Raw genomic sequence first — 20,210 nt, 5'->3', positions numbered from 1 at the left:
TCCTCTTCCCCCACCCTCCTCTTCCCACACCCTCCTCTTTTACTTCTTCTTTGTCTTACCCAGCTAGTTTGGAAGCCCCAGGAGACCAGGGACCACATCTGTCCCGTGTTCCTGTATCCTCTGGTCTAGCCACAAGGGAGTAGAAAGGCAACCAGTGCTTCCTGAGTACAGGAGTGAGTATCAAAAAACTGGTGTCCCTAGGGTGCTAACTGGTGGGGCTGAGTGTCCCCTCTCAAGTAGGGGACCGCAGGAGGTCCTCAACACAAGGTCAAGCCTACTGGAAATCTTGAGTGCCAGTTGGAAATTACTGAAATGTTTGATAATGGGGAAGCTGGGGGAAATCCCCAAATGGGGACAGGCAGGTGACTGGAGCTGGCATGATCTTCCTCCAAGAGAGAATTCGCTACATCTTCCCGAGGGGTGGTCAGCTCACAGGGCCCAGCTGCAGCACCTCTGGGGCCCGCCTCAGAGTTTGAGTGAAGGCCCTGCTTTTTTTGGGCAGCCCTGGTCAATGACAGAGCCCTGGCCTGGCCATTTCTTCCCAGTGTGGGACTGTCCTCCCTCATGGACAGTCTCTGCCTCAGGGCTCCGTATCAGAAACCAGACACTGAGATAGAGTTAGCAGCTCAAGCACTTTATTGCGGGTGAGGACGGGAGGCAGGAGGTGAGCCCATGAACAGAAGGTGGTGGGGGAACTGGGCAGAGAAGGCTGGGCCAGCTGGGTCTCCCAGGGTCTGCTTCTCCCCTTCATCCTCTGTGGGTGTTCCCCTCCCATCTCTGCTGCTGTGACAAATGACCACCAACCAAACAGCTTCCGACAATGGAACTCTATTCTCTCCTGGAGGCCACAAGCCCAGGCTCGTAAGGAGAACCCGCAGCCAGCCTCCCCTGGCCACGGCTGGCCACCCTGCCATCGCTGGGCTGGTAGATGCGTCCCTCCAGTCTCTGCTTCCATCTTCCCATCCCCCTCCTCTAGGCCTCTCTGTGTCATCTCCTCTTCCCAGGACACCAGTCACTGGATTTAGGGCCACCCTAATTTGAGGATGATTTTATCTTGAGGTCTTTAATTACATCTGCAAAGGCCTATTTCCAAATAAGGTCACATTGTGAGACTCTGCGTTGACAGGAATTTGGGGGGGGGTGTTCGTGAGCCCACTGTACCCCCCCTCCCCCCCGTCTTGATTCCTAACTCCACCTCAGCATCTGCTTCCCAGGGTACCTGTAGAAATGAGCAGGTGGTACTGTGGCTGGCCTGGCCAAGAGGTGGGAAGAAGAGGCGTTCCCTACCTGTTCACTTCACAGACGTATGTTTACTCCTCTGGAAAGTTTCAGAGTTGGAATCTTAGGGGTAGGGTCCAGAGCAGGGCACTGAGACTGAGGGGGCTGCTGTGGTGGGCTGGGTGGGCTGGAGGAGGGGCTGAAGTGGTCACCACCGGGGTCTGCAGAGGGCAATCCTACTGTTGCTGGGTGACCTTGGCTCTTCTTGAGAGGTCACAAGGAACCCCCCGGCCACGGGCCACCAATGGCTGGGCTCTGCCTGTCCCTCCTTGGCCCTCAGGGAGAGAGAGACCTTGTGTTGGGAGCAGTCAGCATCACCAAGGAACACGTGCTGGGACCGCAACTTGGAACATAGGGATCATAGGTCAAAATGTCCACAGGAAACCGGGGCCCTCCACTGCCCTGGACTCATCCTGGGGTCACAGAGGATGGTATGGCAGCCTATGCATGTGCCTGCCAAAGCAGCACCCAGACCTGAAAAACAGTGAACACCAGCAAGGAAACCCTTCTTGTGCTGCCTGCCTTTGGCCCTTTGCATATTTTGATCCATGAAGTGGCCCATATTGCAAAAGAACGGAGTCCCCGGAATTTGTACCCACAGCTCGGAATTGCTTGGAAATTGCCTCCATCCTGCTGGTTGCGATTTCCACATAGGAAACTGCTGGCTGCTTCAGAGGTCTCAGAGCTGCGCCCAAGCCTGCTCCTGTCCCCTGAAGGCGACTCCAGGTCCGTGCTTGGCACCTCAGTGGGAAGCATCCAGCTTGTTTTGGGCAATGGCTGCACAGAGCTTTGGAGAAGGTGCTACTGGTGACCCGTAAATTCAGAGAACTGCACTCACCTGTGCTCAGGATGGGCACAAGGTTCACTGTTACCCGTGCTCAAGTGCAGATGAAGTCCTCTGCACGATGCCCTCTGTCCTTCAGGACAGCCTATAGACGAAGCCTCGGGACGGTCAAGCACCTCGCTCTAGGATTCCAGGGAGGGGGTTCTGCTCCTTAGAAAGTGAATTCTCAACTGAGGCAGCAGTTGGTGAGGTTTCCATCTTCCTCCACCACCGCCACCCCGCTTCCTCTGCTGAGGAAGAGCTTTTGCTTACCAGCTCAGCTCCCAGCCCTTGGTGGCATTTTCCAATCTCGTTCTAGAACATTGTAGATCTGTGTTCTTTTCTATTGGAGCATCTGCTGGGTGTGAACGCGTTCTATTGCATCTAAAGACAAGCACCATTACCAAAGACGGAGCCTCGGAGAGACTTGCCCAGGAAAATAACCAAGTCAGGATGTCACAGGCTCCTGAATCCAGCCTGGAACAGACACAGGAAGCAACCAGGGAACACTCTGAGGGCTGGGGGTTGGGGGGACCCAAGAGTGCCTGAGAGGGGGCTCCATTCCTGCAGGGCCCTGGGCGGGACGGTGGGGCTTGCTTCCTGTGACAGAGCAAGGAGGGGGCGGGAGAGGTGGGAAGAGTTGAAAGGAAGGCAGAGGACAGGCTCAACCCTTGACGCCACCATTAGACCCCTGCAAAAAGTGGGGAGGCTGGCCCAGGGCAGAGGGTTCCAGATTGAACAAATAATAATGCCAGACGCCCAGTCAAATTTGAACTTCAGGTGAACAACAAATAATCCTGTTCAATATTTGGGATGTGCTTATACTAAAAGATTATCCGTCATTTATGGGAAAGTCAGAATGAACTAGAATCCTGTTTTCTATCTGGAAATACTCCCAGGATGTTGCGTTTTTGTCACCGAAGGCCCTCCGTGGTCTGGGGATTGACCAAGATGTCTGACGAAGGCGTGAGTGTAAGAGCTCACCCCAGCCCAGACAGGCCTTCCCTTCACCATTTGTCCTGGGACAGAGGGTTCAGGAAAGGGTCATTCTGTGCACTTCCCCAGAGTCACCGTCCTGAACCCAGTGTTCGGAGATCTGCCCTTCTGTGGCCTATAGCTGCAGCAGCAACAGCCTTTACCCAAGAGCAGCCAGCCTGTGGGGGTGGTGTCAGGAACCAGAGGCCCCCACAGTGGGGCACAATGTGGACCTACAGCTTCCCGCGCCCCCCTCCATCCAGCCTCCCGCAGTGGTGAGCTCTCACCCGCCCCTGAGCTGTTTCCCTGGCCCACCATCACCCACATACACCCGATTAGGGGATCGAGTGACTTACAGGGGCTCCTCTTCCCCAGGGTCGGCATTTGCATAGGGTGATGGATGCCGAGATGTCATCTAAACACATCTGCACTTTGCATATTAAACAAAGCAATTTCCAGAAGAAGCTGGGGGAGCTTTGTCTCTTTCCAAGAACATTTCCTCTGAGTCAATTTCGCTTTTCTTTGGGCCAGCACGTCCCACGGCTGTCCTGGGTCCATCTCCTCTTGTAGCCCCCCTGCCCACCCCATTGCAATGACCTCAGTGTGGAGCAGAAGGTTACCTGGGACATAGGACAAAGAAGGACACAGGTCCCTGCCAGCATCCCCCAGCCCTCCTCTGCACCCCACACCGAGCCCTTCCCACCTGCACTTTCAAGGCACAAGCCGTGGTTGTCCTCTGGGCTTCGTCTGGAGACAGGGACTTGTTTCCGTCTGAGCTCTGACCTCTGACACCATACAGCAGAGACTTCTTCTGAATGAATCTGGGCCTTACCCAGGGAGATATTTAGAATATTGATCAAAATGTCACCATAATATTGACCCACAAAACTAGGCTTAATTTTTTTTTTTCTCCAAAGATAGGAAGAAACAAGTTTGGATTTTGTTCCAGGACCTGTGATCTGAAGGCCAGAGCAGCATTTTAGCTCAGTTACTTTATTTATTTATTTATTTATTTATTTATTTATTTTTTGGAGAGAGAGAGAGAGAGAGAGAGAGAGAGAGAGAGAGAGAGAGAGAGAGAGAGAATTTTAATATTTATTTTTCAGTTCTCGGCGGACACAACATCTTTGTTTGTATGTGCTGCTGAGGATCGAACCCCGGCCGCACGCATGCCAGGCGAGCGCACTACCGCTTGAGCCACATCCCCAGCCCAGCTCAGTTACTTTAAATGGAGTATGACACTGGGTGACATCACTTAGCCACCAAATGGACACAGCAATTCTGCTTCCAGTGGCCCCATGGCTCCTGCACACAGAGGCACTTGGGAAGCCTCTGTGTGTCCCTTCCTGCCCTGATGGAAGTTCCTGAGCTGACTCTCTCAAGGGGGATAAGGGCAGACACCTGTGGCTGGAGGGGACTCCTGCAAAGTCACCTGCTTCCTTGTGGTGGGAGGAGGATGGGAAGAAGGAGTGGACGTTTACTGAGGGATTGCCGTGCACCTGACCCCTGAGAGGACTACCCTGCACTATGGCGTGGGGTTAAGAAAAGAGGCTTGAGTTGAACTCATAGGGATCTGGATTCAAATCCCATCTCTGTAAGTTGGTTAACCTCTCTGGGGCTTGCTCTCCCATAGAATGACGGTCCCTGGTGAGGCATGCGGGATAGGGGGGATAGAGTGCGGGGTGGCTGGGATACAGGGAACATCCCACTAACGTTGCTCAGGAGCACCTGCGCCCAGTGCAGTCAGCTGTATCCTGCAGAGACCCCTGAGCCTGCTCCAGTCTGGACCCAAAGCTCAGCTTCCCCTGAGACGTGGGGGATCTCAGCATGTCACCCCCTGCTGAGAACCCTGCACAGCTTCCCATTGTTCTTCCCCATGTGGAGCACCTTCCTCACCAAAGGTGACAAAGCTCAGCATGATCTGACCCCTCCCATGTCCAGCCTCCTCTTTGTCCTCACTCTCAGCCACCAACCAACCTGGATGGTTTTCTTCCAATCTCTGGAGCAAGCTTGGAACAGGTCAGCCCCCTCAGTGTCTCTCTTTCTTCCTGAAATACACTTCCCCAGCCTCTCCCGGCTCCCTCCTCAGCTCTCAGCCTTGACCTGCTTCTTGACCTGCTTCTCCAGGGCTGCTGTCCCTGGACAACAAATTCCCATCATCCCAGCCACCACAAGCCAGGTTGGTCGGTTCGCCTGTTCCCCTCTCCCGCGTGTTGCAGAGGCTCCGTGGGAGATACCCTCTTCAAAAACTGGTTCCATGTCAGCCTTCCCTACTGAACTACGAACTCCCTCGGTAACCCCAAATCTAGCCCGCACCAGGTGATAGATGGACGAGGACAGAGGGCGGGCCAGCGAAGGGGAGAGAGGGCACCCTGGGTTTGGGAGGGTTTGCCTGTCTGGGTGTTCGCTGCAGCAAGACTTAAAACAGCTGCTACAGTCTTGGAGCCAGAAGTGGGTCCCTGGAGGACACGTCTGGGTGCCCAGCTAAGATTCAGGGCAGGTAAGGATCAGGTCCCTTGGATTCTGGGTGGTTTCCCCTCTTTGGGGGTGAAATAAATTCACAAGTGGGGCAAAATAGACAAGGTGGGGAGGTTTCCAGTTTTCCTCTGCTGACCCCACAACACTTCTAGATTTCATATATATATGTATCCCAGGCAATAAATCTCCATAAGCCAGTAAACGGGAGTCTTTTACTTTTTACATCCTGATACAGTCCTCTTTGATCTCTTCTGGGTCTTTTCTGCTTCCCTCAGGTCCTGAGTGTCCTGAACAGCAGGCAGGCTGTGGTGTCAAGGGTTACACCTGAATGCATTTCAAAATCTCAAAAAAGACGACTGTGTGTGCTTCATGCATATCTTTCTTTTTTAAAGGGCTTGCGCTTCATTGGATCCAATGGACATTTTGATCCGATTGAACTGTTTAATCATTAAGATCATTCTGGGCTTATGCGTTATTATTTGTGTATATCATGTACATCTTAACGTCCCATGTCTCTGGACTAAGGAAAACAAGAAGTGCCTCATAAAGAGCAGTGCCAGGGCTTCTCAGGTTGGCATCAGACTTCTCGAGTCGTATTTTCTGAGTTTTGCTGCTGATCACAATTTGATTGATTGGTTGGTGGGTTGACTGGTTGTGGTGCTGGGTGTCCCATGCATCCAGGTAAATGCGGATGGTGCTTTTAAAATGTCCATGGTACCCCCACCCCACCCCACCCCACCCTGAGACCTCGGAGGCTGAGGTGGCTCCCTGATGGCCTTTCCTGCATTAGCTTGGACACCTGGCAGCAGTTCTGTCCAGAGAACAGCAAGCCTGAAAAGATAACGTGTGCAGAGACTCTCCAACAGGGCTTTCCTTATTTATTAGATTCCAGATACACGGGACCAGGGCGGGAAGAATCCTAGGGCATGTGATTTACATGGAGGTCTTTGGGAGAACACAGACAGGGGTGGGGTTACGTACAGGGGGTGAGGCGGCCACGAGAGACTGCCGTTTAAAAATATATACATCTCAAGAAGCCATTCCAGCCGTATCATCATTATTAGAAAATAAAGCCATCTTTCAACATAGTGCTTTTCTTTGGTGCTGTTCTGTGGGCACAGACTCTGGTCCCTTGTGTGGTCTTTGTCACAGGCCTGTCTCCATCCCTCGCTCCTCTCCCTGGCCCCGGGGAGGGCAGAGGCTGGAGGGTAGGGGGCCCAACAGGATGGGGCAGGTTGTTCTTGGAGGCCCTGATCTCCTGCTCCCTGGAGCCTTGGGCTCAGTCCTCAAACTGCAGCCTGGGAAATCCATGAAGTTTACATAGGCCCCAAACGGGAGACACCCTCAAGTTCACACGTGCCATCGGGAACCTTTAGAAAGGACGGGAACAAGGAAACCAAACAAAACCCAGCCAGCACCACCTTCTCTGCGGTTGGATTGCCATGTTTTTATTTCTTGGTTGGTTTCAAATGACCTGTATCATGAGTGTACAACTGAGAAGGGTCGTTTCCTCTTTACAGATTTTCTAGAAATGGCAGATTTGGGGGCACAGGGCTTCCTGGACTCTCCTCGCAGTCCCGGCTCCCACATCTAGCTGGGCTGACAACTAACAAGTCGGCCGCTGCCCTCCGCTGGGTGTCCAAGGGGCCCCCAAGTCCACACCAGGGTTTTCCCACCGGGTTGAGTTCCCGTGGTAACGGGGGCATTTCCTGTGACAGCTGCTCCCCAGGCAGGCCTGCACCCCACTCTGCTGGGAAGGTCTGACTTGGGGCATCTGCAGAAGCACCAGGCACAAGCCAGCAAAGGTGCCCCCGTGGAGAACACCCACCTGCTCCAAAGCAGGGCCTGTGTGACAGGGCACTTTCCCCAGAAAAGGTGGACACACATGCCAGCGTGCACAAGTCCCCTTGAGTTTGGACGGGAAGTGACAGTGCAGACAAGCTGGTACCTGGTAATGAGAGGCTGCCCTCTGCACCCCTCCTCTGGCTTGCAGCAGGGAAGCTGGGGACACCCCAGAGAGCACTCCCCAAGTTCCCTTGCTGAGGACCCTCCAGGTCAGGCCTTGGCCCTTAGTTATGACCTGGTGTTCAGCTTGGGTTCCTTAATGCCAAGGTGGTGACTGCAGTGACCATGCACACCCACCCAGGTCGGGGACAAGGGCAGCGTGAGGTCAGGGCACCAGCAGCTTCGGAGTCAGCTCACCCAGCAACTTAGGCCTTCAGACTCCCCACAGGCCAAAGAAAAGGGGGGGATCTCCTGGTGACCTCAGCCTGTCCTCATGTGGTTCAGGCCCAGCAGCTTCTGGTCCACCTGGTGTCCCCTAGAAACAGCAACCTCTTCTGACGGAAAAGCTGGACAAGACACCTGGTGTCCCAGACAACAGAGATCTGCCTGCCTCTCCCAGGAAGGGGAGGCGGAGTTAGAAAGGCGTGGGCTGGGGACTCGCAGTGTCCCTGGAGGGTCTGCTCTGACCCCTGCCGTGAAGGCAGCTGATTGGCAGAGGCTTATTGCCTTCACCCCAGATCCTCCAGGCTGCCCTCGGCCACCCCCTGAGCACCAGGTGCAAGGATTCAGAGATGCCACCTGAGTGGCCAGCCACTGAAATGTGCCCATGTGCCTGGCCTGAGGGGTTTCTTGGGACACAGAATGCTCCTGGTTAAAACTGGGAAAGTCCTGGGCAAAGGGGGTTGGTAGGTCCCCTATGTAGCAGCAAGACCCTCTCCTGCCCAGAGCTGGCCAGGAGAGCTACCACCAAATTTCCTTGGTGGCCCTTGTGTACCTGACCCTATGGAATGCAGAGGATGGGTATCTCTGGGGTCCACTGCCCGGGGAGCCAGAAAGGAACTGGTAGCTGGGCCCCCCTGGACCCCATCTCCAGGGCTCACCTGCACCTGCACCTGCTCTCTGCTGCTGATTCTTTGTGTTCTGGGCAAAGGTGGGTTGGGGTCTTTCCCAACCTGCCCCCACCTCTCCCACAACTGCCAGCCTTAGAGAGTCCCCCAGGCCCTTGGGCAGAAACTTCCCACCAGCCCTCTGGTCTGCACCTGCTCTGAAGGAGGAGGAGGAGGAGGAGGAGGAGGAGGAGGAGGAGGAGGAGGATGGATGAAGCAGAGGAGCCCCCGGCTCTTCCCTGAGCCCTGGGGTCACTGTTGCTGGCTGAAGTCACTTTGAGTGAGCTGAGGTGGGGCAGGGGCCTCCTGAGAAAGGAGAGGAGGAGGAGGAAGATGAGTGGCAGGCAGGTGGGAGGGCACAGAGGCAGTGGCCCAGGCATTCTATCTAGCCTGGGAACACCCAGGTTTCCTGCTGTGTGTGGGGGGGTGGGGGGCTGAGAGGAGGAGGAGGCAGCCATCTAGATTATGGAAGGTGTGAGCCTCGCGAAGAGGGAGGCTGAGGGCCTAGGCACAGGCAGGGCCTCCGCACAGGCAGGGCCTCCGGGAGTTGCTGCTGAACCCAGGACCTGCCCTCCACCTGCCCTGAGCACTGCCCACCCAGGCCCCGCACCCCAGGAGGGCCGGGAAATGCCCCGCTGCCTCCTGGTGGCCTGGCAGGGACGGTGGGCACTTCCTCTGATGGTCTCCAGTCCCAAGGGGCGTCAGCCCTGGGCCAGGCCTGAGCACTGCTGGTGAGAAGGAAAGACATACCAAAGAAAAAGCGGGTGACAGATGAGCCCCACGCCCCTTCCCTCCCGTCCTGTCCCGTCCCCGTCCACCCACCCCACTGCACCCAGGAGTCTGCACACACAGCCAGGAGGCGGAGGCCCCTCCGCTGGCACAGCTTAGAGCCATGATACAGGGGTCGAGGTGGAGGCTGGTGGCTGTGAGGGCTCCACCGCGGTCCGTCATCGGTCTGTCCATGGGTGGGCGTGGTCTGTGGGCGGGCCGTCAGACCTTGGCCTCCAGCATCTCCAGGAAGAGTTTGTGCATGGGCACCTTGCCCTGCAGCTTGACGCTGTAGAAGTGCTGCACGGCCTTGGCGGCCGTCTGTCGCAGCAGGGGCAGCGTCAGCAGCAGCTTGCCCGTCCTCCGTGGCTCCTCGTGGCGCTGGCTCAGCTCGTAGTCCTGCAGCGCCTCGTGCAGCAGGTCCTGCAGCTTCTGCACGGCCTCCAGGTCCTCGATGTACATGGAATCTGCGGGCACAAGGCACTTGTGAGTGGCCCGCCGCACAGGCACAGAGAGGTCATGCTGTGGGCCCGAGGCCACAGAGGACACGATAGAGCTGGGGCGCAGACCTGCATCTAAGGACGGGGCCACCAGGAAGCACCCACATTGACACCAGAGGGGCTGGCTGTCTGGGTCCCTGGAGGTGCCAGTGCTAGAATCCCGTGTCCCTCACCTGCCAGATACATGACATTAATTTCTCTGTGCCTCACTTTCCTCATCTGGGAAATGGGATAACGGCCAGAACTACCTCAAAGGGTTAAAGAAGTTATCCTGCCTAAGGGCTAGAACAGTAGGTGTCACTAGTGCGTGCCCAGGGAGCAGGTCGCCATTGCCATCACCATCACCGTCACTGTCACCACCCTGCTGGCGCCAGCTCCTCTGGTGCACAGTGCAGTTGTGAACGACAGGGCCAAGCAGGTCAGGGCACCCCATGGTAGGCGCCTGGGGCCCAGTGATGCAGGAGCTGGAGGAGGGAGGGCTCTAGACCCTCAGGGAGGGAGCTGGGGTGACTCAGTGGCAGAGTGCATGTCTAGCATGTGTGACACCATGGGTCCCATCCCAAGCACCGCAAAAGACGAAAAAATAAACGGGAGGGACTTCGAATTTAGGCCACGAATTGAGGATTTGAATGAAATGCACCTAAATCTCACCACAGCAGGGAGGTGCTGCTGACACTATGTTAACATGCATTTGAGTCAAAGGGAATCCCACTCCCTGGGAGAGAGAACCAGACTTCTTTTGACCTTCCTTGATGACCCTGAACTGTGGTGCCCAAGGCTGGCCAAAGGACTGGTTGATCCTGGTGACTCTCCCAACCCTCTGGGGCTATACTCTGCCTGTGCCCTCCAGGATCCGGTCTCTTTCTGGGTTGGGAGCAGAAGAATGACAGAAAAAGACTGTAGAGACACAAATGCTGTGTGACTTTGGCCAGGCTACTTAGCCTCTCTTAGATGGTTTCTTTATCTGTACAGAGCAAATAGGCACAAAGACATATCAGCCTTGTATGGTGGTAAGGGTTAAAGGAAATGGCACATCACCAGGTATTTAGTCGGCACCTAGTATTTACCTATTATTATCATTATTGGGGGGACTGGGTCTGGGGGGAGTGTCCTTGCAGGGCTGGGTAATCCTTGGCCATACCCAAGTCTCCTCCACATTTTTCCACGGTTACCAAGCCAGCAAGGACTCCTTTGCCAATCGGGAGATGGAACGTGGCTCTGTTCCTATACCCTAAGTCATTTACAGTCATTTACAATGTAAATCAAAATGTGGCCGGTCCCTGCAAGGCTGGACCCTGGCCACCTGGATTCCCTGACTCTGTCCAGCTCCCCCTCCCTGTCCGGTCACCCTCCTCTCCTTCCCCCAGGAGGCCAAAATTGGCAGGTGTCTTCGACCAAAAATGAAATAAAATAACATTGCAAGATTAATTTCTCCACAATCCATCAGCAAGTCTGTATCGATGGCATTGATAAACTGTTAATTACAAAATCAATGGCTATGAATTTTTCCCGCTGTCAGGGAGCCCTGGAGATGGCCGGGATGTGGGGTGAACGGCGGACCGCAGGCTCCCGAGAGGCTGAGCTCTGGGGCCTGGCCTCACTCCAACGTGCTCTGCTCCTGCCTGGCATGAGCCACTGAGCGACTGAACCCCGCCACGTCTCATCTGCTCAACCTCACAGTGGCACCCACAGGCCACCAGGACCTCCTCAGTGATCTCCTGGACCCCATCTCTCCTCCATGCCACCTGGGTGATTCCCCAAGGCTGGGGACAGGTCACTTGCGGACACTTCTTGGCTCCTGGACTGAGGCCATTCCAACCCAGGCCGGCCCAGCCTTGAGCTTCTTGTCACAGGGGATGAGGTTCAAGGAACCTGGATTCTTGCCCAGTGGCATCTAGAGGCCACCCTGTGTTCAGTGCTCAGGTGCGAGATGCTCGGGGTGCAGAGGGTGCGTTCTTCCCATCTCCTGCCTTGCGCTGACTGCTCCACTGCAGAGCCTTCTCCACTCCCCTCTGAAAACCTCTCCCGGAGCCTCTGCACGAGCCTCCACTGTGCTGGGAACATGTTCTGGCTTTGCCCATGTTCATGCCGCCCCCCCCCAATCTGGGGTCAGGGACTGTATCCAACGGCCTCTTCCCCAGGCTGCCAGCACTAGGCCTGGCAGAGACGAGCAGAAGCACCTGCGGCGAGCAGGTGCCTCACTGTGCAGAGGAGGAAAAGGCTGCTCAGAGAGGCTGGCTGCTCCAAACTCACAGGCAGGGTTTGAACCTGGGGCTGGCCAGTCCTGAAGTCTACTCTTCAAAGCTGTGCTGTTCTGAGCACAGGGACCAGACGGGTCCCCTCTGGCCTCTGGTTGGTTAACAGTGGCCTGGGTAAACTCGGGGTAGAAATTGAGAGTATTTGGAAACTTTAGAGCAACTTGACAGGATACATTTTCCTTTCGTCTATGGCATCTAGAAATTTTTAAAAATGGGCTGATACTTTGTATATCTGATTTTTAAATCTCATTTTTATAATAATTCGTTTTTGTTGTATTTTACAAAATGATCAGCTGTGATAAATCAAAAAGTTTAAAACATTTAAAAATGGATCCTTCATTACAGGCACCTTGGAAAGTGCTGCTTTTTTGTTTGTTTGTTTGTTTTTGTTTGTTTGTTTTGGGGCACTCAACCACTGAGCCACATCCCCAGCCTCCTTTTTTTAAATTTTATTTTATTTAGAGACAGGGTCTCACCGAGTTGCTCAGCGCCTTGCTTTTTGCTGAGGCCATCCTGCACTCAGAGAATCTCGCACCCACGCACCAGCCACAGGATGGCCTCTAGATGCCAGGTGGGCAAGAGGCTGGAACCTCATCCCATGCGACCGAGGGCACACTCGGGCAAAGCTGGGTGCTAGAAAACTCTACACCAAAGAATGCATTACAATTTTGGACTCTGAAAGTGTAAACAATCCCTATGAAATGTTAATTATTATTTTATATTCATTTATTATTAATAAAATGGAACTGAACCAAACACAGCGCTTGCCTCTGTATGAGGTGAGGGTCCCCAGGAGCACAGCCTCAGCAGGGACTTGGGTACAAGGGCCTGTGGAGGGCATGCGTCAGAAGACAAGAAATGGGGGCAAGGCGGACGAGGCCCGATCCACACAGAGCTCTGATCCAGTCTGCCCTCTCGGGTCCACCCCTGGCTGACAGTGCCCAGGGGTGGAGCCAAAAACTAACTGCCTGGGGTTGGGCGGAGCAGGGCTGAGTCTAGGAGGGTGACTGTGGGAGGTCAGCCGCAGAGCTCAGCACCTGGGGGATCAGTCACATTCAGGCAAAGGTCTAAATGAACCATGAAGCCACGTTAGGGTGACCAGCTGTCCCAGTTTGCAGGTATGAGGGGTTTCCTGGAAGGTGGGGCTTTCAGTCAAAGAGGGACAGTATGGAGCTCCCGGGTGGGTGGCCCTGCGTGTCTCCAGCAGCCTCCCTCGCCAAGCGCTGATGACACTTAGTCTCCTCTAACATAGGAATGGAATAGGAATGGTAATAACTAATATTCATTAAACTTTTCTTCTAGGCCAGGCACTGGACAAAGTGCTTTACCTCCAGTTGTTCATTAACCCTCACAAAAGTGCTTGAAAGAGGTATCAGATATCCCCACTGCACAAAGAACAGAGCTGAGCAAGGTCTTGCTGCCAGGGAAATGTCAGAGACAGAAGTTGAACTTGGGTCCTTGTGACCCAGACCTGGGCAGTTGGCTTCACCACGCACTGCCCTGCAGAATCCCATGCCTGCCTTGCTGGCAGACTCCTGGGCAGGCACCCCGTAGCCTGCATGGGCTCAGTGCGCACATGGACACATTCAAGTTCACCCACCATTTCCCAGTCCGCCCCCTCACCCTAGGTAATCTAGCCAGAAGTTGGTAAAATGGTTAAACGGGATAAATTCTCCCTCTCTGGGGGCATTCGGTGAGGGAGAGGTGGTACTAGGAACTGAACCCAGGGCCTTGCACACGCTGGACAAGTGCTCTACCACTGAGCCACGTTCCCAGCCTGGGAATGCTCTTTTCTTAGACGACAGACTCAATGGTTCATTTGGGAAGGTTTCATTTTCAGGTGTTCAAGCAATTTGATGGAAAGTTTTAAGGAGTCGATAAAAGCTTGGGCTGATTTTGGAATTAGGTGACCCTGGTTTGGGTCTTAACTCTGGACATTTGTTTTTTGTTTCTTTTTTTTAACTTTTCCAGCCTCAGTTCTCACATCTGTAAAATGTGGCTCCAATAATTAAAAATTTTCTCACAGGGCCGTTGGTAAGAATTAGATCCAGGCTGGATGTTGTGGCACATGCCTGTCATCCCAGTGACTCAGGAGGCTAAGGCAGGAGGTTCACGAATTCAAAGCCAGCCTCAGCAACTCAGCGAGGCCCTAAACAACTCAGCAAGACTCTGTCTAAATAAAATATTTTACAAAGGCTGGGCTGGGGATGTGGCTCAGTGGTTAAGCACCTTTAGGTTAAATCCCCAGTGGCAAAAAAAAAAAAAAAAAAAGAAACAGGGGCTGGGGTTATGGCTCAGGGGTAGAGCGTTCGCCTGGTGCATGTGAGGCCCTGGGTTCCATTCTCAGCACCTCATAAAAGCCAATAATTAAAGGTATTGTGTCCAACACAACTGAAAAAACAAACAAACAAAACAACAACAACAAAAAAAAACCCTAACTGAACAAGCTGAGCACTTATTACGTGCCAGGCATGTTGTAAGCATAATATAATTGTGTATAAATAAATCCTTTCCATAGTCTTGTGCAGTAAGGTTTGTTTACTGTCCCCATTTTATTGATTAAAACAAAAACTTGGGCTCAGAGTGAAGCAGCTTGCTCAAGTGGGGGAAGCAGGATTCGACCCTGGGCAACCTGACTCTGTGTCCTTAAGCAGCATTTGGAACTGGATGTCACCGTCTTCTCAACTCCTGGCCACCTGCTCTGCCCCAGCTCTGCTGCGGAGAACAGGGGCAGCACCTTCCGGCCCTCCCCACCCTTCGCAGCCCAGCTTACAGCCCCAGAGACTCGGACCCCACGCGGCCCCTACCTGAGTTAGCCAGAGCCAGGGCCTTGAGCGTCACAAACTCCTCCTTCTCCACCTTGAGCTTCTTGTACCTGCGCACCAGCTGCAGGATGGCCCGGTAGAGCTCCAGCAGCCCGGCCAGGCGGGAGTGCTCCTCGTCCATGATGTAGTCCTCGGCATACACCAGCTTGTCGTCGTAGGGCAGCGAGCGGTACACGATGCCCAGGATGAGGATCTCCATCCAGGCGCTCTGCAGCAGGCTCATCTGGTCGCCCAGGGAAAGATTCGAGAAACCTGCGGGAGGAGGGCCGCGGTGGTCAGGGGCAGGCTCCTCTGTCCTTGGCACTGCCAGAACCTGCTACAGGGGGCATCCCTGGGTAGCTGCTAAACCCACGTCCTTCCGTGGTGAATGAGCCACATTCAAAACTCACAGGAAGGACTTACATGACCAGAGCTCCACATTGGTCTTGCTAAGCCACCCATGCTGGCCTCTACCCTGCCATCCTCCTGCCTCGGCCTTCTGAGTACATTACTCTCCTTCAACAACGTTTTGTCCTGGGGGTCACTGGGGTTCCCCCTCCCTGCTAGCAAGAAGGCCGACTCCACAGTGAGTGGAGGTTGGGTAGGGGTGCCTCCAGAACCAGGAAGCCGCCTTGCCCTGGACTGGGCCTGGGCTGGAACCCCCCTCCTGGTTCACTAGCACAGCTTCTCTGTGGAGCTCACAAGTACCAGGCCTCAGCCTCCTCTCCTGTGTTCCTGTGGAGTCTAAATGAGATGGTGAGGACAGGAGGACATAATTAGTATTTGTTGGGCTCTTATTAATATGAGCTAAGGTCAACATTTGTCAAACGAAGATGACATACTGGAATTGCATTATATATGTACTTAACATAGGCACCGTCAATTAACATCTCGATTAACAAGAGGCCAAGAAAGAAAGAGTAAGATCACTGATTCTCATACAGCTTTTCTTTTCTTTTTTTTTTTTTGTACTAGGGATTGAACCCAGGGGCACTCAACCACTGGGCACATCCCCAGCCCCCTTTATTTTCTATTTTGAGTCAGGGTTTTGCTAAATCGTTTACAGCCTAAGTTGCTAAGGCTGGTCTCGAACCTGTGATCCTCCTGCCTCAGCCTCCTGAGTCTCTGGGATGACAGGCGAGAGCCACCATGCCTGGCCACACATCTTCACTACTAAACACGAGGCAGTACCTTCCTCAGGGGCTGCACGATGGCTTCCCACACTGACATGCTACGTTAATTTAAAGGAGAAAGAGTGTTCACAAAGCCATTGGCTCCGTGCACAGAAATTAAGGGATTCTTTTTCCTGGGGTAATTCTGCCCCTGAAGGATCTGCTGATGTAGGAGCTCGCCCTGCCTGGCTGCCATTAGCTGATGTCACGGTGTCCTGAGGTCGAAAAGATGCACTTGAACACCCAGCAGCATTCCCAGCACACGGCGGCTCTCAGTGGCCCTCAGCCAGGCGCTGCGAAGCTGCTGATGTCCCGGACACCTGATGTGCCTCACTCCTGTCTTCCCGTTGCATGTGCCTGTGGCCTGGGTGCACCCTGTTTTTCATGGCTGATCTCCTTGGCTTCTGTGATCCATGCCCCCTCATCTGTCCCTGGTTTCCAACCAGCGTGTGACTCTTCACCCCTAGGGGGCGCTCCTGGGGCGGCAGGCCACTTCCCCAGCAGGCTGTCCTGAACCTGGTCCCATCTGAACAGCCTGGGCTTTGGGTCACCAACGGGCTACTGGAACACGAGGAGATCAGCCAGCCAGTGGGAAGGGTTGCAGCCACCCACACGGGGTGAGGAGCTGATTGATATGCCTTCTGGGGAGAGGCTGGGACACAGAGGGGTCAGCTGAGTGTGTGTCACCATCTAGATTCCCCAGCATGGGCGAGGGTGCGTGGGGGCCGGGGGAGTCGGGAGGCAATAAAAGACAGATAGAAATGGACATTCAATTTCCCTTATCAGGTCTCTGAGTAGGAGAGAGGCCCTGGGCGACATTAATTAACAGATACCAATCAGCCCGCGCAGGAGGGTGTGTGGCGAAGTGCCGGACCGCACTGCGAGGGGCGTCTGGGCCAGCAGACTGGCAGGGAGGATGGAGGAGGAGGGCAGGGGTGAGATTAATAGACAGCCCCACTGGAAGGTGGCAGAGAGGGAGGGCTGGGCAAGAGCCAGGCTTCAGGAAACGCGGGAGGTGAGTCCCTGTGGGCCGATCACCCAGGTAGGAGGTTTACAAGAGCTGGCGCCATGGGTCTGCTCCTTTAGTCAGTCGACAAATATTCACTGAGCACTTACTAAGTGCCGGGCCTCTGCTTCATTGGGGACTCAACTGGAAGCGAGATGAGCTCAATGGGCTATTGGAACCCACGGAGATCCATCGGGACAGAGAGGGGGCTCCAGCCAGAACTGCTCCCTGTCTTCAAGAGAGCGTGCTGAAGAGGGCGTCCCGGATCACCAAAGGTCACGAACGATCACACAGCTATGACCATAAGAGGAGCAATGGAGAGTGGACAGCTCTGGGGACATGCAATGGGACCATGTGCCAGAGAGGGCCTGGGGAGGCTTTGCAGAAGGGTGACTTGGGGACAGAGCTCTGCAGGAGGATGCTGAGGACACCCGACACTGAGCACACTGGACTGCTGTACTCCACTGTCAAGCCCTGGGCCTGCAGCAGAGCAGGGCCCAACCCCTGTTCCCAGCGGAGGAGAGACTGGACGTCCCCAGGTGACAAGACAATAAAGCACTGTGTCGAGCGCCTTCGAACCTTTGGACTTGGATTCAGACTTAGCTGCCTCTGCCCACCATCGTGTAAGACTCAGGAATCAACCTGACCTTCGGTGGGAGTTGGGGGCACCTTATTGGAAAGTTCTGTGCCCCGTGCGCAGGCACGGCTGGGGGAGCTGTTCCCCCAACACCTCGCTGCTAGGCTGGTGTGGACAGTGGGCTCAGGCCCCGATTTCTCTCCTCCTCCTCGAACACCTGCAAATGTCCTGGAGAGAGAAGTTTCCACCGGATGCTCCAGAGTGCCAACCGGGTACCCAGGCCACACTGGTCCACATGGGGAAGGAAAGAAATGTTGGCCATCACCTAACTTTTAAAATAGTTCAAATGCTTCCTATGATTTGAAAAAAGGAACACTAGAAGAAAAACACGAGAAACAAACACGGTTCCCTCTAGGAGGGCACGGGATGGAGGTGGGGTATCCGCGTGCACATTTTAAATCATGTCAAAGTTCAACATGTTCGAAAATAAAGTTAAATCATAAATACAGTTTAATCAAAGACAAAACAACAGGCATACTCCTTTCAATTTAGCACTTCCACCTCTCAAAAGAGTATCTCCCAGAAAGATAATGTATAAATACACAAGGATTAATGTAACAGGGTATCGATTCCATTACTGTTTGAAACATCACAAACAGAAAACAACCTACACGTAACTAATGTGAAACACTTAATTAGATAAATGCAATGTTCAGTTAAATGAATGGCGTATTAGAAATTACTAGAAAGAAAGAAGTAGAAGCCAGTAGAAGCCAGGCACAGTGGCGCATGCCTGTGATCCCAGCAGCTCAGGAGGCTGAGGCAGGAGGATCCCAGGATCAAAGCCAGCCTCAGCAACAGTGAGGTGCTAAGCAACTCAGTGAGACCCTGTCTCTAAATACAAAATAGGGTTTGGGATGTGGCTCAGTGGTTGAGTGTCCTTGAGTTCAGTCCCCAGTACCAATAATAAATAAACAAATAAAAGAAGAAGAAGTAGAACTGTTTGTGTGGAAAGGCAAAAACACCCAAGAGCATAAAGAGGGCATTGGGAGCACAGACTCCGGGCTGGACGTCAGAATCTTTGCTTGCTGACTACCTGAGATGACCCTAGGCAAGCTCACCCTCTGAGCCTCCATTTCCTCATCTGTAAAATGGGAAAACCATAGCTTTTGACTTTGGGGGGTTGTTCAGATGCAATGACACGTGGAACACCAGCACTCTGCTTAGCACATGGGAAGGGCTACCATTTGGTCTAATTAAAGGAAAAACCGAGTGTAAGCACTGTTGGAGTGGGAATCTCCCCGCCCCCCAGGGGGTGGGGGTGGAGACACTTCACAGGGTTGTGTACATATAGGAAATTTCCAGAAGGGTGCTCAAATGGGGGATTGGAGAGGCTGAGTTCCACCCTATCTGACCTCTTCACATATTCCTTTATTTTAAACCCAAAGCAGCTGAAGCACTCCTCCACGCTTCAGGAGAGCTCTTTCTACTTCCACCTCTCTATCCTGGGCTGGGCCACTCCTCCTCCAGGAGTCAGAGATTCCAAGCCAGGGAGGCCCTGGCATTGTCCACTGGGAGAAGCTGTGGGTGTGGCTGGGTCCCTGGGAGAGCAGGGCTGCTGGGTGGGGTGGGGCTGACCCTGGGCAGCACTGCCACTCCAGGCCCCTGGGTCGAAGGCCTCCCACCAGGGGCTTTGCTGCCCCAGAAAATTTCTTTATCTGCACCATCAGATCTCTGCCCAGGCCCCATCTCCACCCCCCACCCCCCACCCCCCACCCCGATCTGGCACCAGGAGCATCTAGAATTTTAAAAAAGGAAAAAGAAAGCACATAATTTGTGGCAAGTGGAGTTCATAATCTGTTAATTTATGATGGTCTCAGCCGACCTGGAGGGCCATTAGAGAGGTAATAAAGGGAGATGTAATTATAGGATCTAGGGCCACTGCAGACACAGCTGCTGTCACTCGGCAGCTCATCCTTCATCCAGCCAGACAGACGGCAGCTACCTGGGAGCAGGCCGCCCAGGGACCCTTCTGAGGAGGCCTCTGGGGAGCCCCTGAACATGCAGCCTGGACCGGGCAGGGGCAGTGGTGACTCCCCACGAAGGCTCCCCCCGCCTGGCCGCCCAGCCTGCGTGGGAGGGTGGGTGACCTGCTAGTAACGCGTGGAGGCTTCAATTCATCAAGAGCTTCTCTCCGCCTGCTAAAGGATGCTGGCTCTTGTCCTAATCTCTTGCTCACAGGAAATAAGAGGTGGGCACTCTGAAGACGCTTACCCTTCAAGCAGCCCAATACTTGACCAATTCAACCTCAGACTGAACTGAACTAGGGCTGCCATTCTGAGCAAATCACAACCCTCCCTGAGTTCCCCGTGGAACTCGTCCTTGGTCCAGTGAGATCCTTGGGGCAGAAATTAATCTACAGTAGTCCATTCTCCTATCTGAGGTTTCACTTTCTAAAGTTTCAGTTATCTGAGGCCGATTACCATTCAAAAATATTAAGTGGGAAATTCCATAAATAAATGATGGGTCAAATTTAAACTGTATAACATTCTGAGACCGATGACAAAACCTCATGCCGTCCTGCTCTATTCCGCCCAGGACACGAATAATCTCTTTTTCCAGTGTATCCACACTGTATATGCTACCCACCCTATTCACCACTTAGTAGACATCTAAGTTA

At 53.8% G+C, this 20,210-nt stretch overlaps 1 protein-coding gene across 5 annotated transcripts in view; it reads right to left on the bottom strand.

Moving 5' to 3' along the window:
* Nucleotides 1-8,164: 8,164 nt before the first annotated feature.
* Nucleotides 8,165-20,210, bottom strand: part of Esrrb (estrogen related receptor beta) — a 166,081-nt gene continuing 154,035 nt past the window's right edge. For all 5 annotated transcript variants that reach the window (XM_078050580.1, XM_078050578.1, XM_078050579.1 and 2 more), the window contains 2 exons: nucleotides 14,779-15,048; nucleotides 8,165-9,680 (listed from right to left, as the gene is read on the bottom strand). In XM_078050580.1, the coding sequence (XP_077906706.1) occupies nucleotides 9,436-9,680; nucleotides 14,779-15,048 (515 nt within the window). In that variant the 3' untranslated portion in view covers nucleotides 8,165-9,435. The remainder of the gene's footprint in view (nucleotides 9,681-14,778; nucleotides 15,049-20,210) is intronic.

This window comes from Ictidomys tridecemlineatus, chromosome 5 (assembly GCF_052094955.1).
Source record: "Ictidomys tridecemlineatus isolate mIctTri1 chromosome 5, mIctTri1.hap1, whole genome shotgun sequence".
NCBI classification, from domain to species: domain Eukaryota; kingdom Metazoa; phylum Chordata; class Mammalia; order Rodentia; family Sciuridae; genus Ictidomys; species Ictidomys tridecemlineatus.
This window is presented reverse-complemented; position numbering and strand designations above follow the sequence as displayed.